The sequence below is a fragment of the Cupressus sempervirens genome, chromosome 4, assembly GCF_028749045.1.
Source record: "Cupressus sempervirens isolate cs-2001-9-10 chromosome 4, ASM2874904v1, whole genome shotgun sequence".
In the NCBI taxonomy this organism is placed as follows: domain Eukaryota; kingdom Viridiplantae; phylum Streptophyta; class Pinopsida; order Cupressales; family Cupressaceae; genus Cupressus; species Cupressus sempervirens.
Window position 1 is genome coordinate 324,570,875 of NC_143121.1, and position 16,969 is coordinate 324,587,843.

At 35.2% G+C, this 16,969-nt stretch overlaps 1 protein-coding gene across 1 annotated transcript; it reads right to left on the reverse strand.

Annotated features, from left to right (window-relative positions):
* Window positions 1-720: 720 nt before the first annotated feature.
* LOC149561340 (uncharacterized) lies at window positions 721-6,983 on the reverse strand. The gene is made up of 2 exons (XM_089825092.1): window positions 6,299-6,983; window positions 721-4,500 (listed from the first exon to the last, which is right to left on the reverse strand). Exons 1-2 carry the CDS (start codon window positions 6,856-6,858, stop codon window positions 1,338-1,340), a joined length of 3,723 nt encoding a protein of 1,240 aa, XP_089681218.1. The 5' UTR covers window positions 6,859-6,983; the 3' UTR covers window positions 721-1,337.
* Between the last annotated feature and the right edge of the window lie 9,986 nt (window positions 6,984-16,969).

Consider the following 16,969-nt stretch of genomic DNA (forward strand, 5'->3'; position numbering starts at 1 on the left):
TTGTTTATATATATCTCTAGATCACTTACATATTTATATTATGTGACTGTGAATCCATTCTAGTTTTTAAGATTTCGACTAAATAATTTTTTGAATGGTAATCCTGACATATGTTTTGAATCTAAATTAGATATAGTGGTTGGAAGTTTGTCAATGAGGGGAATATACCTTCGTTTAAATTTAGTAGAATCTAATTTCTAAGATTTTACCTCCAAAAAGATCAATGGTGTTCTTAGTGTTTTATATTTTTTGAATTTAAGTCATCGTTTTGTATGGAAGTTCACTAATTACTAAGAATGTGTCTTCATTTGATTACTCTTACAAATTCATATCAATATTTGAATATGATCAAAAATAATAAATAAATATGAAAGAAGCATTCTAGCTATTATAATAATCTTTGACTATTATTATTTGAGTGTTGATAATAGAATAAATTAATATTAACATCATAAAAAACTCTATAACTTCCAAATCTCTTAAAATATAAAAACTTAAAAAAACCCCATCAAATAACACAAATTAAAAACGCATAAATTCTTTTAAAAATTTAAATTTATTATTATTATTAGTACAAATAAAATAAAACTTGTGACAATTAGAGTATGACAGGACTTTGAGCGGCCCTCTCCATATCATAAACTTTTTCAAAAATCGCAAAAATCCATCATCCTCATTATTGTGTGGAGTGCAAGACTAAAAGAGATATTTTTTTGGTATGGAACAAATTGCTTTGCAATTTAATATAAAGATAGAATCCACATACCATTAGATCAATAAATAAGAATCTTATGAAGCAAATTTATCAATATGTTGGTAAGGTGTATGTTGCTCAATGAGAATCAGATGTGCAACTGATTTAAGCATCTTCGAGCAATTCTAGCAATTCTATTTAATGCCTCTCATATCTCAATTATGTTAGTTAAAAAATTTTAACTAATATTTAGTTCCTAGGTAAAAGGAACGTAGAAGAACTAAAAGTGTTTCGATAAGAATCGCTTAATAGGTGTGGATTCACGAAGTATCTGAAAGACAAAGCACTAGAGATGTGACAACTTGCCGGTGATTGCATTTATATCAGCCAATACATCAATTCTAAGTTTCTATGCTACTGTTATAAGTGCTAGAGAAATGACGGTTTGACAACCGTTTCAAGACGATACTTATGCTTTCACACTATCTATTATACAAGAGTCGCATTGTTCTAGCCTTCAACCCTCCCAACTCTAAATTCGGCAACTTTCCAATGTTATCAGGGAGGTTGTTTAAGCTGTATCAGCCAAATTACTCTAAATTATGCAGTTGGGATAAGTTGCCAATGTTACGAGAGAGATTGCTTAAGAGTAGCCCAAAACTTGTAGCTGAGACAGGTTGCCAATGCTATCATGGAGGTTGCTTAAGCTCCCACAGCTTCCCAAGTTTAATATTTGCAGCTGTGACAGGTTGCCAATGCTATTAGGGAGGCTGCTTAAGCTCTCACACCCTCTCAAATCTAATCTTTGCAGCTGTGACAGGTTGCCAATGCTATTAGGGAGGTTGCTTAAGCTCCCACACCCTCTCAAGTCCAAGCTTTGCAGCTGTGACAAGTTGCCAATGCTATCAGGGAGGTTGCTTAAGCTCCCACACCCTCCCAAATATAATCTTTGCAGCTGTGACAGGTTGCCAATGCTATTAGGGAGGTTGCTTAAACTCCCACACCCTCCCAAGTCTAAGATTTGCAGCTGTGACAGGTTGCCAATGCTATTAGGGAGGTTAGTTAAGCTCCCACACCTTCCCAAGTCTAAGATTTGCAGCTGTGACAGGTTACCAATGCTATTAGGGAGGTTGCTTAAGCTCCCACACCCTCCCAAGTCTAACCTTTGCCCTCCCAAGTCTAATCTTTGCAACTGTGACAGGTTGCCAATGCTATTAGGGAGGTTGCTTAAGCTCTCACACCGTGCCAAGTGTAATCTTTGCAACTGTGACAGGTTGCCAATGCTATTAGGGAGGTTGCTTAAGCTCACACACCATCCCAAGTCTAAGCTTTGGAGCTGTGACAGGTTGCCAACACTATTAGGGAGGTTGCTTAAGATCCCACACCATCCCAAGTCTAAGCTTTGTAGTTGTGACAGGTTGCCAATGCTATTAGGGAGGCTGCTTAAGCTCCCACACCCTCCCAAGTTTAAGCTTTGCAGCTGCGACAGGTTGCCAATGCTATTAGGGAGGCTGCTTAAGCTCCCACACTCTGCCAACTCTAATCTTTGCAGCTGTGACAGGTTGCCAATGCTATTAGGGAGGCTGCTTAAGCTCCCACACTCTGCCAAGTCTAATCTTTGCAGCTGTGACAGGTTGCCAATGCTATTAGGGAGGTTGCTTAAGCTCCCACACTCTGCCAAGTCTAATCTTTGCAGCTGTGACAGGTTGTCAATGCTATTAGGGAGGTTGCTTACACTCCTACACCGTGCCAAGTCTAATCTTTGCAGCTGTGACAGGTTGCCAATGCTATTAGGGAGGTTGTTTAAGCTCTCACACCGTGCCAAGTGTAATCTTTGCAACTGTGACAGGTTGCCAATGCTATTAGGGAGGTTGCTTAAGCTCACACACCATCCCAAGTCTAAGCTTTGGAGCTGTGACAGGTTGCCAATGCTATTAGGGAGGTTGCTTAAGATCCCACACCATCCCAAGTCTAAGCTTTGCAGCTGTGACAGGTTGCCAATGCTATTAGGGAGGCTGCTTAAGCTCCCACACCCTCCCAAGTTTAAGCTTTGCAGCTGTGACAGGTTGCCAATGCTATTAGGGAGGCTGCTTAAGCTCCCACACTCTGCCAAGTGTAATCTTTGCAGTTGTGACAGGTTGCCAATGCTATTAGGGAGGCTGCTTAAGCTCCCACACTGTGCCAAGTCTAATCTTTGCAGCTGTGACAGGTTGCCAATGCTATTAGGGAGGTTGCTTAAGCTCCCACACCGTGCCAAGTCTAATCTTTGCAGCTGTGACAGGTTGCCAATGCTATTAGGTAGGCTTCTTAAGCTTTCACAATATTCCAAGCTTAAATTCTGCAGCTGTGACAGGTCGCCAATGGTATCAAGGAGGAGCATAGGAAGTGGAATCGAAATGGGTGGAGATAGAGAAAGTCTAAGTGAAATCGGGGGAGAGATACAAGGGCTATCCAACTTAAAGCAACCATTCATTTGAAGAATCTTACATTGCCAAATGTTATCCACAATCCTAGAGTGACGTGGTTTCTTGACCGTTAAATTCTTCACAATTTCAAACTTGCAATTTTCCAACCTCAACCATTTCAAACTTAGGGGAAGCAGCATAAATAGCGCGTCCCTTGACATGCATTCAATGGTCAGATTTTCCAAATGGAGATAGTGAAGCCCATCCGTATAAACCATTTCAAGACTTTGTGGATTCCCTCCAATGATCCGAATTCGGGATAAATTGTTGGACACGGTGCTAAAATGGGTTGGCTTCCACTTGCGGGTTCCCTGTTTCTCTTTCTCAGCGATAGTTTGCCCCATATCTCGCAAATGGTCATGCATCTGGAATAATCCATCATCATCAATCTTTATCAATAATTTCATGGAAAGATTAGAAACAACAATGTGTGCCTTCTTGTACAAGGATTGCCAAAAAACAATGGGCAATGTTTTATCTTCCCCAATAAAGAAGCAAGCAATGTCTACGAATATCTCCTTTTCTTCATCAGTAAGGGCATTGTAGCTGATATAAAGTATTTCATAAATTTCAGAATTGCGAGTTATGTCGTGAAGAGCTTCCTTCCAGCAATCTTCGTAATCCTTCTTGTCATACAGTAAGGATCCAATCACTTCCAATGAAAGAGGATGCCCCTTACAAGCTTCCACTATTCTTCTTGACAGATTTTCGTAGCCTAGACTTGGAGATGCTCTGAGAAATGCATGCCAACTAAATAACTGGAGACTTTCTTTAATCTCCAATCCACTCATCTCGTGGATGCATTGGGCTGGAATCCCACCAACATTGAAGATATGTTTATCTCTAGAAGTTATGATAATTCTGCTACCACAGGCCAACCAGTCCCCAACCAGGACATCCAATTGTTTAACAGCATCAACATCATCTAGAACAAGCAGCACACGTTTTCCTCCCAAACGGTCTCTGAGCAAAGCAATGCCCTCGTCAACACTGTCCACTTCTATATTATATTTAGATAAATCTTTGAGAATCTTTTTCTGCAATTTTGTAAGGCCAGAGGTCTCTGCAGCAGTGGTGCGGACATTAGAAACAAAGGAAGAGGCTTCAAAATCTGCACAGAGTTGATTATACACGGCCTTTGCAACTGTGGTCTTACCAATACCCCCAATACCCCATATTGCTATTTTAGTTGCATCATCCATTACTTTGAGATTTAATTTCTGAATGAGAACTATCTTGACGTTCTCCAATCCCACTGGATGCTTGGCAACTTGTAACGGCACTCTGTCTAAAGTCTTAATGAGGTCATTCACCACCCTCTTTATCATCCGAGCTTCGAAGCTGCAATGGTCAGAATAGGTCAGTGCAGATTGCAAATGTCTTAATTTACCTGTAATTATACTGCTTTGTAGGCGGCCCAAACAAAGTCCCTATTCTTTCAAATAATTTCATCTAAAAATTATTTGAGTAAAATATACATTCAAAATTTTGTGAAAGAATCAAATGAAAAAATTTAATAACATGATAATGCAAAACCAAAAAAGTTTAAGATTTAAAAATTAAAAGATGCTTAAACAAATAAAAATAAACTAAAGATTTAGTAAGTAAAATTTATTTTATATTTATTTGGATTTGATGATATAAATTGATAAGAAAGGGTTGATTATATATTTAAACTTACTAAGTAAACTCAGAGGCTTTTTATTTTTACTATGACATCAACTTAAACTTTTTTGAAAAAATAGTGCAATGGGTTCTTTTAATTAGTTGAAAAAATCTGTTTAATAAAAAGTAAGTCAGTTACAAATGCATTGAATTGAAAGAGAGGAACAACAAAATTGGGTGAGGAATAGACAGTTTATTGTGAGAGTTGTATGGAGTCAAAAACTTCCAGCGATGTTATTTTTCAATTTTTGCTATGTTTTTCATTTTTTCTTTTCTTCACACAGAAAATGAAGTTGTTTTGGTAGGATGGGGCGTCTTCTAGATTTATCATACTGGAAACTCACATTCAGTGAATGCTTATATTCATTCTTTTGCATCAATATATTTACAGTACAATAGACATGGAAAGCGGTTCTGGTTGGTACTCAGCATGCCCAACACTGGAGAAAATATATGAAGATTTCTAAGTGTGGACCATAATCAAAGATCTCACACAAGATTTTGAGGAGTTAGGCGGGCAATGTGACCCAAAAGCATGGCTCTGTTGAAGATGTGTGAATGTTAGATATGGTTCAGTACATTTGCCCATTCTATTCTACATGAATAGCGTGAAATTTTTTCATAAATTGTGAGCCTTTTATATAGGAGGTCTTGTTAGAATCTAATGGAGTTAAATAAAATAAATAACAATAATTAATTAAAACACATAATGATCAATCTTCACTTCGACTTCTTATCAATGAACTCTTAATCTATTGATAAAAGATTGAAGAAATCAAAAATAATCTAAAATCAAATATAAAATAATAGAACCACTTTTACTTAATTCAAATAAACTATACAATCTATTACCCATTTTCATTTGATTAATATAAATATAAAAATTGTAATAATTAGTAAAAACTTTATTAAAAAATTTCAATAGAAAAATAAAATATATATAAATCATTTTCATATAATTAAAATTTAGTCAATAGACTTCTGATTTACTGGCAAAGTTGGAAGGTTCTCTCAAGTCTCAGACATTAAAAAAAAGTTAAGGCCGCAGACTAACTTAGCAGGATGAAAACCCATTTGATAGATCCCCTAAAAAAACTAACTTTATAAAATATATATTAACATACCAATTTTGCCGTCTAATTCAATTTTTTTAATATCACTGTAAAAACTGTGGAAATTATCTCTTACTAATCAATCGCTGTAAAACTTTATAACTCATATTCAAACATAATTGATTAAACGGATAGACATCTGTCCTCCCTCATTCAGCAGCCATCAAATAAAACGAAGTCAAATTATCTAACTTATTTCTAAGTAATTAACTAAATAAAGACATGTTTTCCATTGTTCAGCTGCCATGAAATAATAAACCAAAATAATTAAATTACTATTATGTAGTGACAAAACGGTCAAAATTATGTAACAGCAAAATGTTAAACCAATATACAAGCAGAAACTGAGGTTCATAACTTACCCCTCTGTTAAATCCATGGACCAACCCGAGCGTTTGCAGATCTCCAGAAGGGCATTCTTCCACCGCTCAATTTCTTCCTTTTCGTACCGATCTGACTGGCCGCGGTGTTTCTGAAACGATTGGCAATAGGGACTGTTCTCCTTCTCAGGATATCTGACATGAGTTGGATCCACATAATAAAACAGAGGAATTATCAGAGCAGGTGTCCTCAACATTTCAGCAGCCTCTCTGAGACACCAAATCGATTCTGCATAGCCTCTGGAAAATATGGGAATTCGGATGGCACTGCTCTCTATTGCTCTGTCCAAAATCTCGTCAATGAGTTCTCCCTTTTCTAATTTGTCAGAGTCTAAGAAGACACTGAGTCCTGCAACGGAGAGGGCTTCGAATAGATGGTCAACCAGAGTCTTCCTCACATCTGGTCCCCTGAAACTCAGAAACACATGATACCTCTTGTTACTTTGGAAGGGAAGTCTGGTAGAGGGGGGCTGGTATCGGGGAAGGAATTCTTCAGAAGTAGATGCAGAAAAGTGCGTGGTAGTTCTAGAAGTGGATGCCATGGAAATGGATCAAAGTGAACACAGAAACGATAAACGACGGAAGCAATGGAAGAGGGTTTCTCGTTGAGAAAGGGAGGGCGATAACTAGGCAGAGAAAAAAATGCGAAAACCTTTCTGTTGAGAATGGGAAGGTAACGTGCAATGTATATTATACGCCTCGAGCAGAGAGATACGGACAAAGACGATGTGACTGGACGCGTAAATGAGGTGGATGACAGCCCGTGTTTTGAACTTAAGTTTAATTTCCACACGCGCATGGACCATTTCAAACTCCTCCTTTTATGCATATTTTATACATGAGATGATCCGTGATTTATGTGCAGTGTGGAGCGAAGGAAAGTGCTAACGTCCCAATCGGAAGGGCACGTATCAAGGAAGTGTGGATTCGAAGAAGACGAATTCCAAGTGATTAGTAGGTGTGATGAAACTTCAACTCGACATGGAAATATTTCTAAGGCCCCGTTTGGTTACGGGAATATCGGGCGCAGAATAGGGTTTTCAGCGCCAAAACTGAGTTATGGAAGAAAACGGTGGCGTTTGGTTCATCAAACGCATAACTCGGTTTCGGGTTTCGTCTGCCAATTTTGCTCAAAAATTGGAAGAAATTTCTTCCAAAAAATAAGTGGAAGTTGAAATGAAAACCAAGTTTTGGGTTTTTATGAATGCGTTTGAATAAATTGTCGGGTCCGCCGAATTCGCCTTAGGTTTTTGGAAGAACAAATTGAGTTTTTTGGAAGACGACGGTTGTATTGTTTTCGTGCTCTGTTGTGCGAAGGCGAGGGTTTCTAGTTTGCTGCGTTTGTTGGGCTTGTGGGTTTTCTGTGGCCATGGTTTGCGAGGGTTTCTGGTTTGTGGGTTTTCTGTGGCCGTGGTTTCCTGTGGCCGTGGCATTTTCTACGATTTCTCTTCTCCACTTTGAACAGCGGCGGCGGTAAACGGTTCTCCTCTCACACCCACCTTTGCATACTGAATTTTTTTAAGTTTTTTTGGTTCATTCAAACATAACTGTTTGTTTCAAATCTGTTTTTAAAATAGTCAATATATGTGGTAACTGTTTGTTTCAAATCTGTTTTTAAAATAGTCAATATGTGCTCACTAATAAATTCGAGTATAGCGCTGTGAGAGATCAATACCAGTGAAATGAAAAATTAAACTTTGTAACAGTTTCTGGCTGTTTGTTTTAAATCTGTTTAGCAAAATAGTCAATATGTGCTCACTAATAAATTCGACTATAGTGTTGTGAGAGATCAATACCAGTGAAATGAACAACCAAACTTTGTAACAATTTCTTGCCAGTAATGAGTTCTAGTATGTTGTTGTGAGAGATGAATGAAATACCATTAAATAGAGCCAAGTCATAAACTTGTGCTCACTAATAAATTTCAGTATAGTGCTGTGAGAGATCAATACCAGTGAAATGAATAACTAAACTTTCTAACTGTTTCTTGCCAGTAATGAGTTCTAGTATACTGCTGTGAGAGATGAATGCAATACCATTAAATAGAGTCAAGTCATAAACTATGTATGAATCAACTATGTATAGATCAATGTCAATCATGGCTTTTATCTATACATAATCAATATGTGCTTAATAATGAATTCCAGTGTGTGCTCATGTGATTACCTATATATATCATAGTATCAATCAAGCAAAACATGGCAATCATGGCTTTTATCTATACATAGTTGACCTATACGTAGTTTATCATGGTTTAAATCTGTTTAGCAAAATAGTCCAATATATGCTGTAACAGTTTGTTTAGAATCTATTTGACAAAATAGTCAATATATGCTCACTAATGACTTTCAGTATAGTGTTGTGAGAGATCAATACCAGTGAAATGAACAACTAAACTTTGTAACAGTTTCTTGCCAGTAATGAGTTCTAGTGTACTGCTGTGAGAGATGAATGCAAAACCATTAAATAGAGCCAAATCATAAACTATGTATGGATCAACTATGTATAGATCAATGGCAATCATGGCTTTTATCTATACATAATCAATATGTGCTCAATAATGAATTCCAGTATGTGATCATGTGATTACCTGTATATATTATAGTGCCAATCATAATAGCAAAACATGGCAATCATGCTTTTATCTATACATAGTTGACCTATACATAGTTTATCATGGTTCAAAACTGTTTAGCAAAATAGTCCAATGAGTTCCAGTATAGTGATGTGAGAGATCAATGCAATACCATTAATCAAAGTGAATCATGCCAATGAAATGAACAACTAAACTATGGATATATCAAGTATGTATTGATCCATGCAAAATCATTCAACATACTTATGAGGTCATAAACTATGTATAGATAAAAGCCATGATTTCAAACTATGTATAGATCAATGCAGAAAGAAACTCTATTCCCATTGCCAACTATGCTACTTTTCATTTTCTAAAAGACGAGCCTCAGTTTCAGCGGACCCGACGATTTATTAAAACACATTCATAAAAGCCCAAATTCAAGTTATAGTTTGTACATGTGTATGTGTACATACATACATGTGTGTACATGCATACATACATGTGTGTGTGTGTACGTACACACATACATACTTGTGTGTGTACGTACATGCATGCATACATACATGTGTGTGTCTACGTACATGCATGCATACATGTGTGTGTGTGTGTACATACATGCATACATACATACATACATTCATGTGTGTATGTACATACACACATACATACATGTGTGTGTACGTACGTACATGCATGCATACATGTGTGTGTGTACGTACATACATGCATACATACATGTGTGTGCACATACATATATACATACATGTATTGGACTGTTTTGCTAAACAGATTTGAACCATGATAAACTATGTATATGTCAACTATGTATAGATAAAAGCCATGATTGCCATTGATCTTCCATGTATCCATACATAGTTTATGAGTTGGCTGTGTTTAATGGTATTGCATTGATCTATACATAGTTTATGACGTCATAAGTATGTTGAATGATTTTACATGGATCTATACATACTTGATATATCCATAGTTTAGTTGTTCATTTCATTGGCATGATTCACTTTGATTAATGGTATTGCATTGATCTCTCACAGCAGTATACTGGAAGTCATTAGTGAGCATATATTTACTATTTTGTTAAACAGATTCTAAACAAACTGTTACAGCATATATTGGACTGTTTTGCTAAACATATTTGAACCATGATAAACTATGTATAGGTCAACTATGTATAGATAAAAGCATGATTGCCATGTTTTGCTATTATGATTGGCATTATGATATATACAAGTAATCACATGAGCACATACTGGAATTCATTATTGAGTACATATTGACTATTTTGCTAAACAGATTTGACACAAACAGCCAGACATTGTTACAAAGTTTAGTTGTTCATTTCACTGGTATTGATCTCTCATAGCACCATACTAGAATTTATTAGTGAGCACATATTGACTATTTTGCTAAATAGATTTGAAACAAATAGTTATCACATCTATTGACTGTGCTAAGCAGATAGCAGATAGAAATAGAACCATGATAAACTATGTATAGGTCAGCTATGTATAGATAAAAGCTAGTGATATACTTGTAAATTTCATTATTGAGCACATATTGAGCACATATTGATTATGTCTAGATAAAAGCCATGATTGCCATTGATCTATACATAGCTTATGAATTGGCTCTATTTATATGGTATTGCATTCATCTCTCACAGCACTATACTAGAACTCATTACTGGCAAGAAACTGTTACAAAGTTTAGTTGTCCATTTCAGTGGTATTGATCTATCACAGCACTATACTGAAATTCATTAGTGAGCACATATTGACTATTTTGCTAAACAGATTTGAAACAAACTGTATGTATGTACACACATGAATGTATGTACGTACGTATGTATGTATTATGTGCATATGTATGTACACACATGTATGTACGCATGTATACATACTTTATCTATGCATTGCATTGATCTCTCACAACACTATACTGGAACTCATTACTGAGCACATTTTTACTATTTTGCTAAGCATGTATGTATGTATATGCGTATGTATGTATGTACACACATGTATGTACGTATGCATATATGTATGTGCATATGTATGTACACACATGTATGTACGTATGTATACAAACTTGATCTATGCATAGTTTAGTCATCCATTTTATTGACATGATTGGCATTGGTCAATACGCAGGATAGTTGTTCATTTCATTGGCATTCGCACAATTGGCATGTGAAGTCATTGCAGATGGTTAATTGGCTTTGTGTAATGGTATTGCATTGATCTGTCACAACACTATATTGGAAATCATTACTGAGCACATTTTTTCTATTTTGCTAAGCATGTATGTATGTATGTGTTTATGTATGTGCGTATGTATGTATGTACGTGCGTATGTATGTACACATGTATGTACATGTGTATGTATGTATGTATGTGTGTATGTATGTATGTCTGTGCATATGTATGTTCACGCATGTATGTACGTATGTATACATACTTGATATATGCATAGTTTAGTCATTCATTTCATTGACATGATTGGCATTGGTTAGTACATAGTTTAGTTGTTCATTTCATTGGCATTCACACGATTGGCATTTGAAATAATTCCAGAGGGTTAGTTGGCTTTGTTTAATGGTATTGCATTGATCTCTCACAATACGTAGTTTATGATCTCGTAAACGTTTGGTATAGTTGTTCATTGCATTGTTAATTAGAGTTATATTTGAACCATACATACGTGGAATACACAAGGAGTGGCAAATGATGAATGCTCAATTGTAGAACTTGAAAGCATATAGAAATGTGATTTGCTAGATGATTGTATATTTCATGATTCTGTCCTATGTTATATCTATAGTCCTAATTTGCTTGCACATGTTTTTATTTTTTTGTCTTTTTGTCCCTATTTGATTTCCTATGTATGTTCTCGTTGACAAGATTATCAAAAGTATTGAGGATTTTTGGTAGATGATTGTACAGTCATGATTCTGTCCCATGTTATATGTATATTCCTAATTTGCTTGGATATTTTTTAAATTTCTTTTTTTTTTTTCACAATTTGGTTTCCTATGTACGTGCTTCTTGACAAGATTGTCAACGGTGTTGATAAAGTGTCTTTCTCTTGTATTTTTTTATTGCTCTTGATTTGCTAATATTGCAAGACCACACATGCTGATAAAAAATGAGCTATCTGATGATTGTTTACTGTGTTTGTAAACGATCAATATTTCTGATGCCACTCCTTGGTGTATTCCATTAAAAAAATTATTAGGTTTTAATTTTTCAAGCATGTTTAGTTCATATATGCAGGATTGACCATCTAACAATACAAACAGTAATGGGAAGATTGAGCAGCATGAGAGGGTTGTCGTCGAATGTGGGGCATAAGGGCATACATCGTGGATTTCTCAGTGTTTTCGTATGTAACGGTGTGTCGTCGAATGTGGGGCATAAAGGCATACATCGTGGATTTTTCAGTGTTTTCGTGTTTAACGGTGTGTTTTCACACCACCATCAAATCATGGATATTGTTCTATCAAGTTAGCAAGTTTTCATATTGTAGTAATTATGTGAAATTCATTATTAGAATTTCATGATGTTAAAATATGATTTATATGATTAATGATTTTCATGATCTTTTTTTTTAAATTGCATGTAAAATCTATGTTGCCAAAATTTCACATTTTTTAAGAGCAATTATTAACAAAGCATCATTTTTCTTGTTAAAGTTATCATCAAATGTTTAATGTATGTGAATGTAAAATGGTATATTTTTTCCTATATAATATTTCACGTAAAATTTTAGTTGCATATTTTGTTGAATAATTAACTAACTTAATAAATTTATTAAAAGGGAGAGATACATAGAGGGGCAGAGAGTGCGGGATAAGAAGGGGGGACGGAAGGACAGAGGGAGAGAGTGAGAGAGAGAGAGAGGAGCTTGTGTGTTCCTACATCTATAGAAAGGTGTCTGTTGATGTGTGTTTTATGACTCACCAAACAGTAGAACGAAATACTGAAATATCTTATCCTCTCTTGAATATATATCTGTCTATGACCTCATCAAGATCTTCAAATGTCTCCTCCCCAATTGAAAGTATTTTCCAAGTCAAAGATAGCTAGCAAAATCATTTTGGTCTTTTCCTCCCTCCACAATATCCTTGTGTGCATAAACTCCATTGAAAATGTTCAGTGTTAGAATCAAGTGAGTAGGCCCTTTCAAGCTTGGACGGATAATACTCTCCCCTAGCTCTTTATCTGTTAGGAACTTAATGGTTTCATTCTCTTGTTCACTTCGTGAAATGGAATCCTCTTCCGCAAAATATGGATCCTTAACCTCCTTATCCTTATCCTATTCACCCTGATAGTTATCATTCTTTAGTGAACTCTCTTTGCAAGTTAACTCAACTAGGTACTTCACTTTTGTCATAGTTTTCACCCAACAGGTAAGGATGCTGCCTTCTGCAATTTTTTCTAAAGGATCTATATCTAGATCATCAGAAAGCTCCTCTTTCAATATTATTCATGTCAAGCTTGATTCCAGATCACAAATTATACGATGATTTTGGACTCTGCGGGGACAATTTTTCCCATTAACAGGGTCTCTTCATTTTCTCCAGTCAGCAGATAAAATTCCTCATCCTGGGATGGCTCTTTATATGGTGATCTCAAATCCTGAAATCCATGTAACAATTCACTCTTTATGTCAGCAAGGGTTTCCTGCTTTTTATTGGATGTCCATTGCTCCACACTTCTAGCATATTCATCAATATCAAGGGCATTTAACAGATCAGGATATTTTTTGAAATGCTCAACAACCATTTCTTGTGTTTCCTCATCCATATCATCTATATCATGTCCAGCTTCTTCACAATATATGTCCTTAGCCATTTTCTTGGCAAATTCATATGACTTTGGATGAATTCTAGTATCATCCAATGGATCCATAACATGGTTTTCGGATGCTGCTTGTCCATTCCCTCTAACTCTTAAAAAAATCAATAGCATTTATAAAGACAAGTCGCTTCATAGCCTCTACAGTTGGTTGCTGTAACTATTACCTGCTCAACAGCTTCATACTTTTCATCTGGAGTAAGGAAATGTTCTAGTGAATGAAGCTTCAATGATAATATTTCTTTGCCAAGACTATATAATGTTGCAACCATGGCCAATGGATTCTGAAGATACCGACCAAGAGCCACAACACGCCTCACAATCCCTCTCTATGTCGACAACTAGTCTTAAGAGATGCGAGAATTCTCATATAGTGTAGGCAATAATTCATCTGCATAAACAACATTTATTGTGTCCAATCCTTCTGCCAAATCACGTGGATGAACACAAACACAGGGAGGGATAGAGAGAGGACACAAACACACATATTTAGCGGCTAAGTCACAAGGTTCAAGTTTCAATTCGAGTTCGACAATTATGAAGTTCGGATGAACTTGACAATAAATTCAATTCGACGATAAATTTGTCTTACACAATTTTTCAAAAATATATAATATATATGATCACAATTTCCAACAATGGGACAAAAAATAACTTCGTACAAATGATTGCATGTATGATTATTTTTTACTTTTCTTTGCTAATAAATAGAATTAAAATAAAAAATAATAATCATTTTATTTATTATTGACTAACAAAATAAAACTGTGAATATTCAAGAATAAAAAATAATAATAATGTAGTCTAATTATAAATAAATTAAATCATAAATATTAATACTTTACTCATTCTAATCCTTGTGTTTCACTAATTAAATAAGATTAAAAAAATTTACATCAAATTCCAATTCCGATTAGAAAATGAACAACCAAACGCAACAAAAAGATATTCCTAGTCATATTCTGTTCCAATTCCAATTTCTAAATTGGCAACCAAACGCAGAATATGGATTTGAAAATTCATCTTCCGTGTTAACCAACGGTCCAACTATCTTCCTAAAATACATAACCAGGTTTTCGAAAACCTGGTTATCAGATAACCTGGTTATGAGAAAAATTCATCTTCCCCAACCAAACGGGGCCTAAGTGATTAGTAGGTGTGATGAAACTTCCAACTCGACATGGAAATATTTCTATGTTTGAATGAATAAAAGGAAGATTTTAATAATGTCTAGAGGGAGGCTGAGGGAGTCTATGGGACCTCCACATAGTACCCACTTTCATAAGAGGTGAAAATTTAATCTAGTTGTAAACTTTTGACTAACTCGTCTTTCTATCGATGAATTTTAATAATCAAATTCGTTGTTCTGCCCAACCATTTTTCCTCAAATAAGTAGTTTAGGTTTCTTTTCTCTAACATACCCAAATCTGATGTGTCAATGTACGTCAAACATTCTGTGACAAAGTGTTGCTCCATCTCCACAACCCCCATATCACAGCATAAGCATGTTATGTCTATCCAATCTTATTTTGGAACCTGCCATCTACCTGTTTCACATATAGCTGATGAGAACTAGTTCTAAGCTGAGTTATAAGCATTTTTTCTCTCCATTCAATAGGTGCTCTTATATAAGCATTTTCATCAGGACTAGAGGTAGGATTAAATTCCTTACTATAGTAAGATTTTTTTTGCCCCTTGTGTATTGTCCACATGATATTACAAAAAAAATCCATAACAAACTTATTTATTTCTTCATTACTAATCTGGCATGTATGGACACTAACATCCCATTTTCGCATCCACTTGTCATTTTGTTTCATCCTTGTGCCTTTTCTCCTATCAATCTTTTCATCAGTGACTAGCTTAGGTCATTGATGACTTTCTAAACCTTGAGTTTTCTTCAAATAACTTAGGATCTGAACCAATGCAACTACTTCTAATGGAAAAGAGTCAACCTCAGCCAATAAGATCTCATAGGGCAATGTAGTCTTGGTTTTGAGACTATTGATAATGAAGTGCTTTTGAATTCTTTCCATCTGTCTCCATTTCTAATTGGACATACTTTCATGTCTAAACTTCAGGGCAAAAACACACCAACAAATTTCTTTTTAAAGAATAACAATGACTAAGGTTATAACATACTATCATAGAATGCATTGTAGAAAGATAATGACAAGGTAAGTTGAGTTCGAGTCACAAGCTTGCACTATTATTTTGCTAGAGTTATGGGGTTTCAGTTTTGATTAAAACATCGATTAGAGTAAGGGTAAGTTGAAGTACCCATAAAGGAGTTTGTTCTTATTTTGAGGTTGAGGCAAACAATTGAATTTGCAAAGTCGGTATTCTAACACACTGTACAGGTTCAAAACCCTAAGTCCTAACGCTACAAAAACACTTAGTTTGGGTTGAATAAGTCGATCAATTAACCATTAGGTTCAAATTACAAAGGTAAAATAACAAGTTCAAAATGCATTTAGGTTTTCCAAGGTCTTGAGTCGACTGTGATACTATCCCTTATTACATTATACTAGGTCAATCTTTATGAGAATCTAAATCTGCAATTAATGGTTAATCTATCCTAACATACTAATATTTACTTCCATATATTATCATAACCTATTTAGAACTAATTAAAAATATTAAATATTTGTCAATAAACTTATTCACAACATCTAACTCATCTATCATAACCTGACTCATCTTATCAATTTATCTAGTCAATTCTAACTCATAACATTTCTCGATCCACTAACCACCTTCTAGGTTAAAATTCTAATTAAATTCAAATGCATAATATCCCAATACTATATTCATCACATAAATTTAAATCCCAACATAAGACTACTAACATAAAATTTCTAACTAATCCATTTCCAGTCCTACCCATTACTTAACTACTAAGAGGATGTTATATATTAACAACTAATACTAGCCTTTGGCATAATAAATTTTAACCCTAATGCACATTGATATCCTACACCACAAGTAAATTAAAAACCAATCACCACTAAAATATATTATTATAAAGCTCTAATACACATAATTAAACTTCACCCCAAATACTAAGCATCAATAAAATAACATTATGAAATCATCTACTCACTATCCATCCCATAGCAAAAGTTTAACCCCTTATTATTATTTACTTACTCTAACAAATCAAAACTTATTACCCAAACAATACTTTTCCCTTTTACTAAC

Bases quoted from the DNA above. Each gene is read 5' to 3' on its own strand.
- LOC149561340 (XM_089825092.1), bottom strand. From the start codon at position 6,858: ATGGCATCCACTTCTAGAACTACCACGCACTTTTCTGCATCTACTTCT. The intron at 4,501-6,298 runs GTAAGTTATGAA...TGACCATTGCAG, and splicing joins TCCATGGATTTAACAGAGGG to CTTCGAAGCTCGGATGATAA.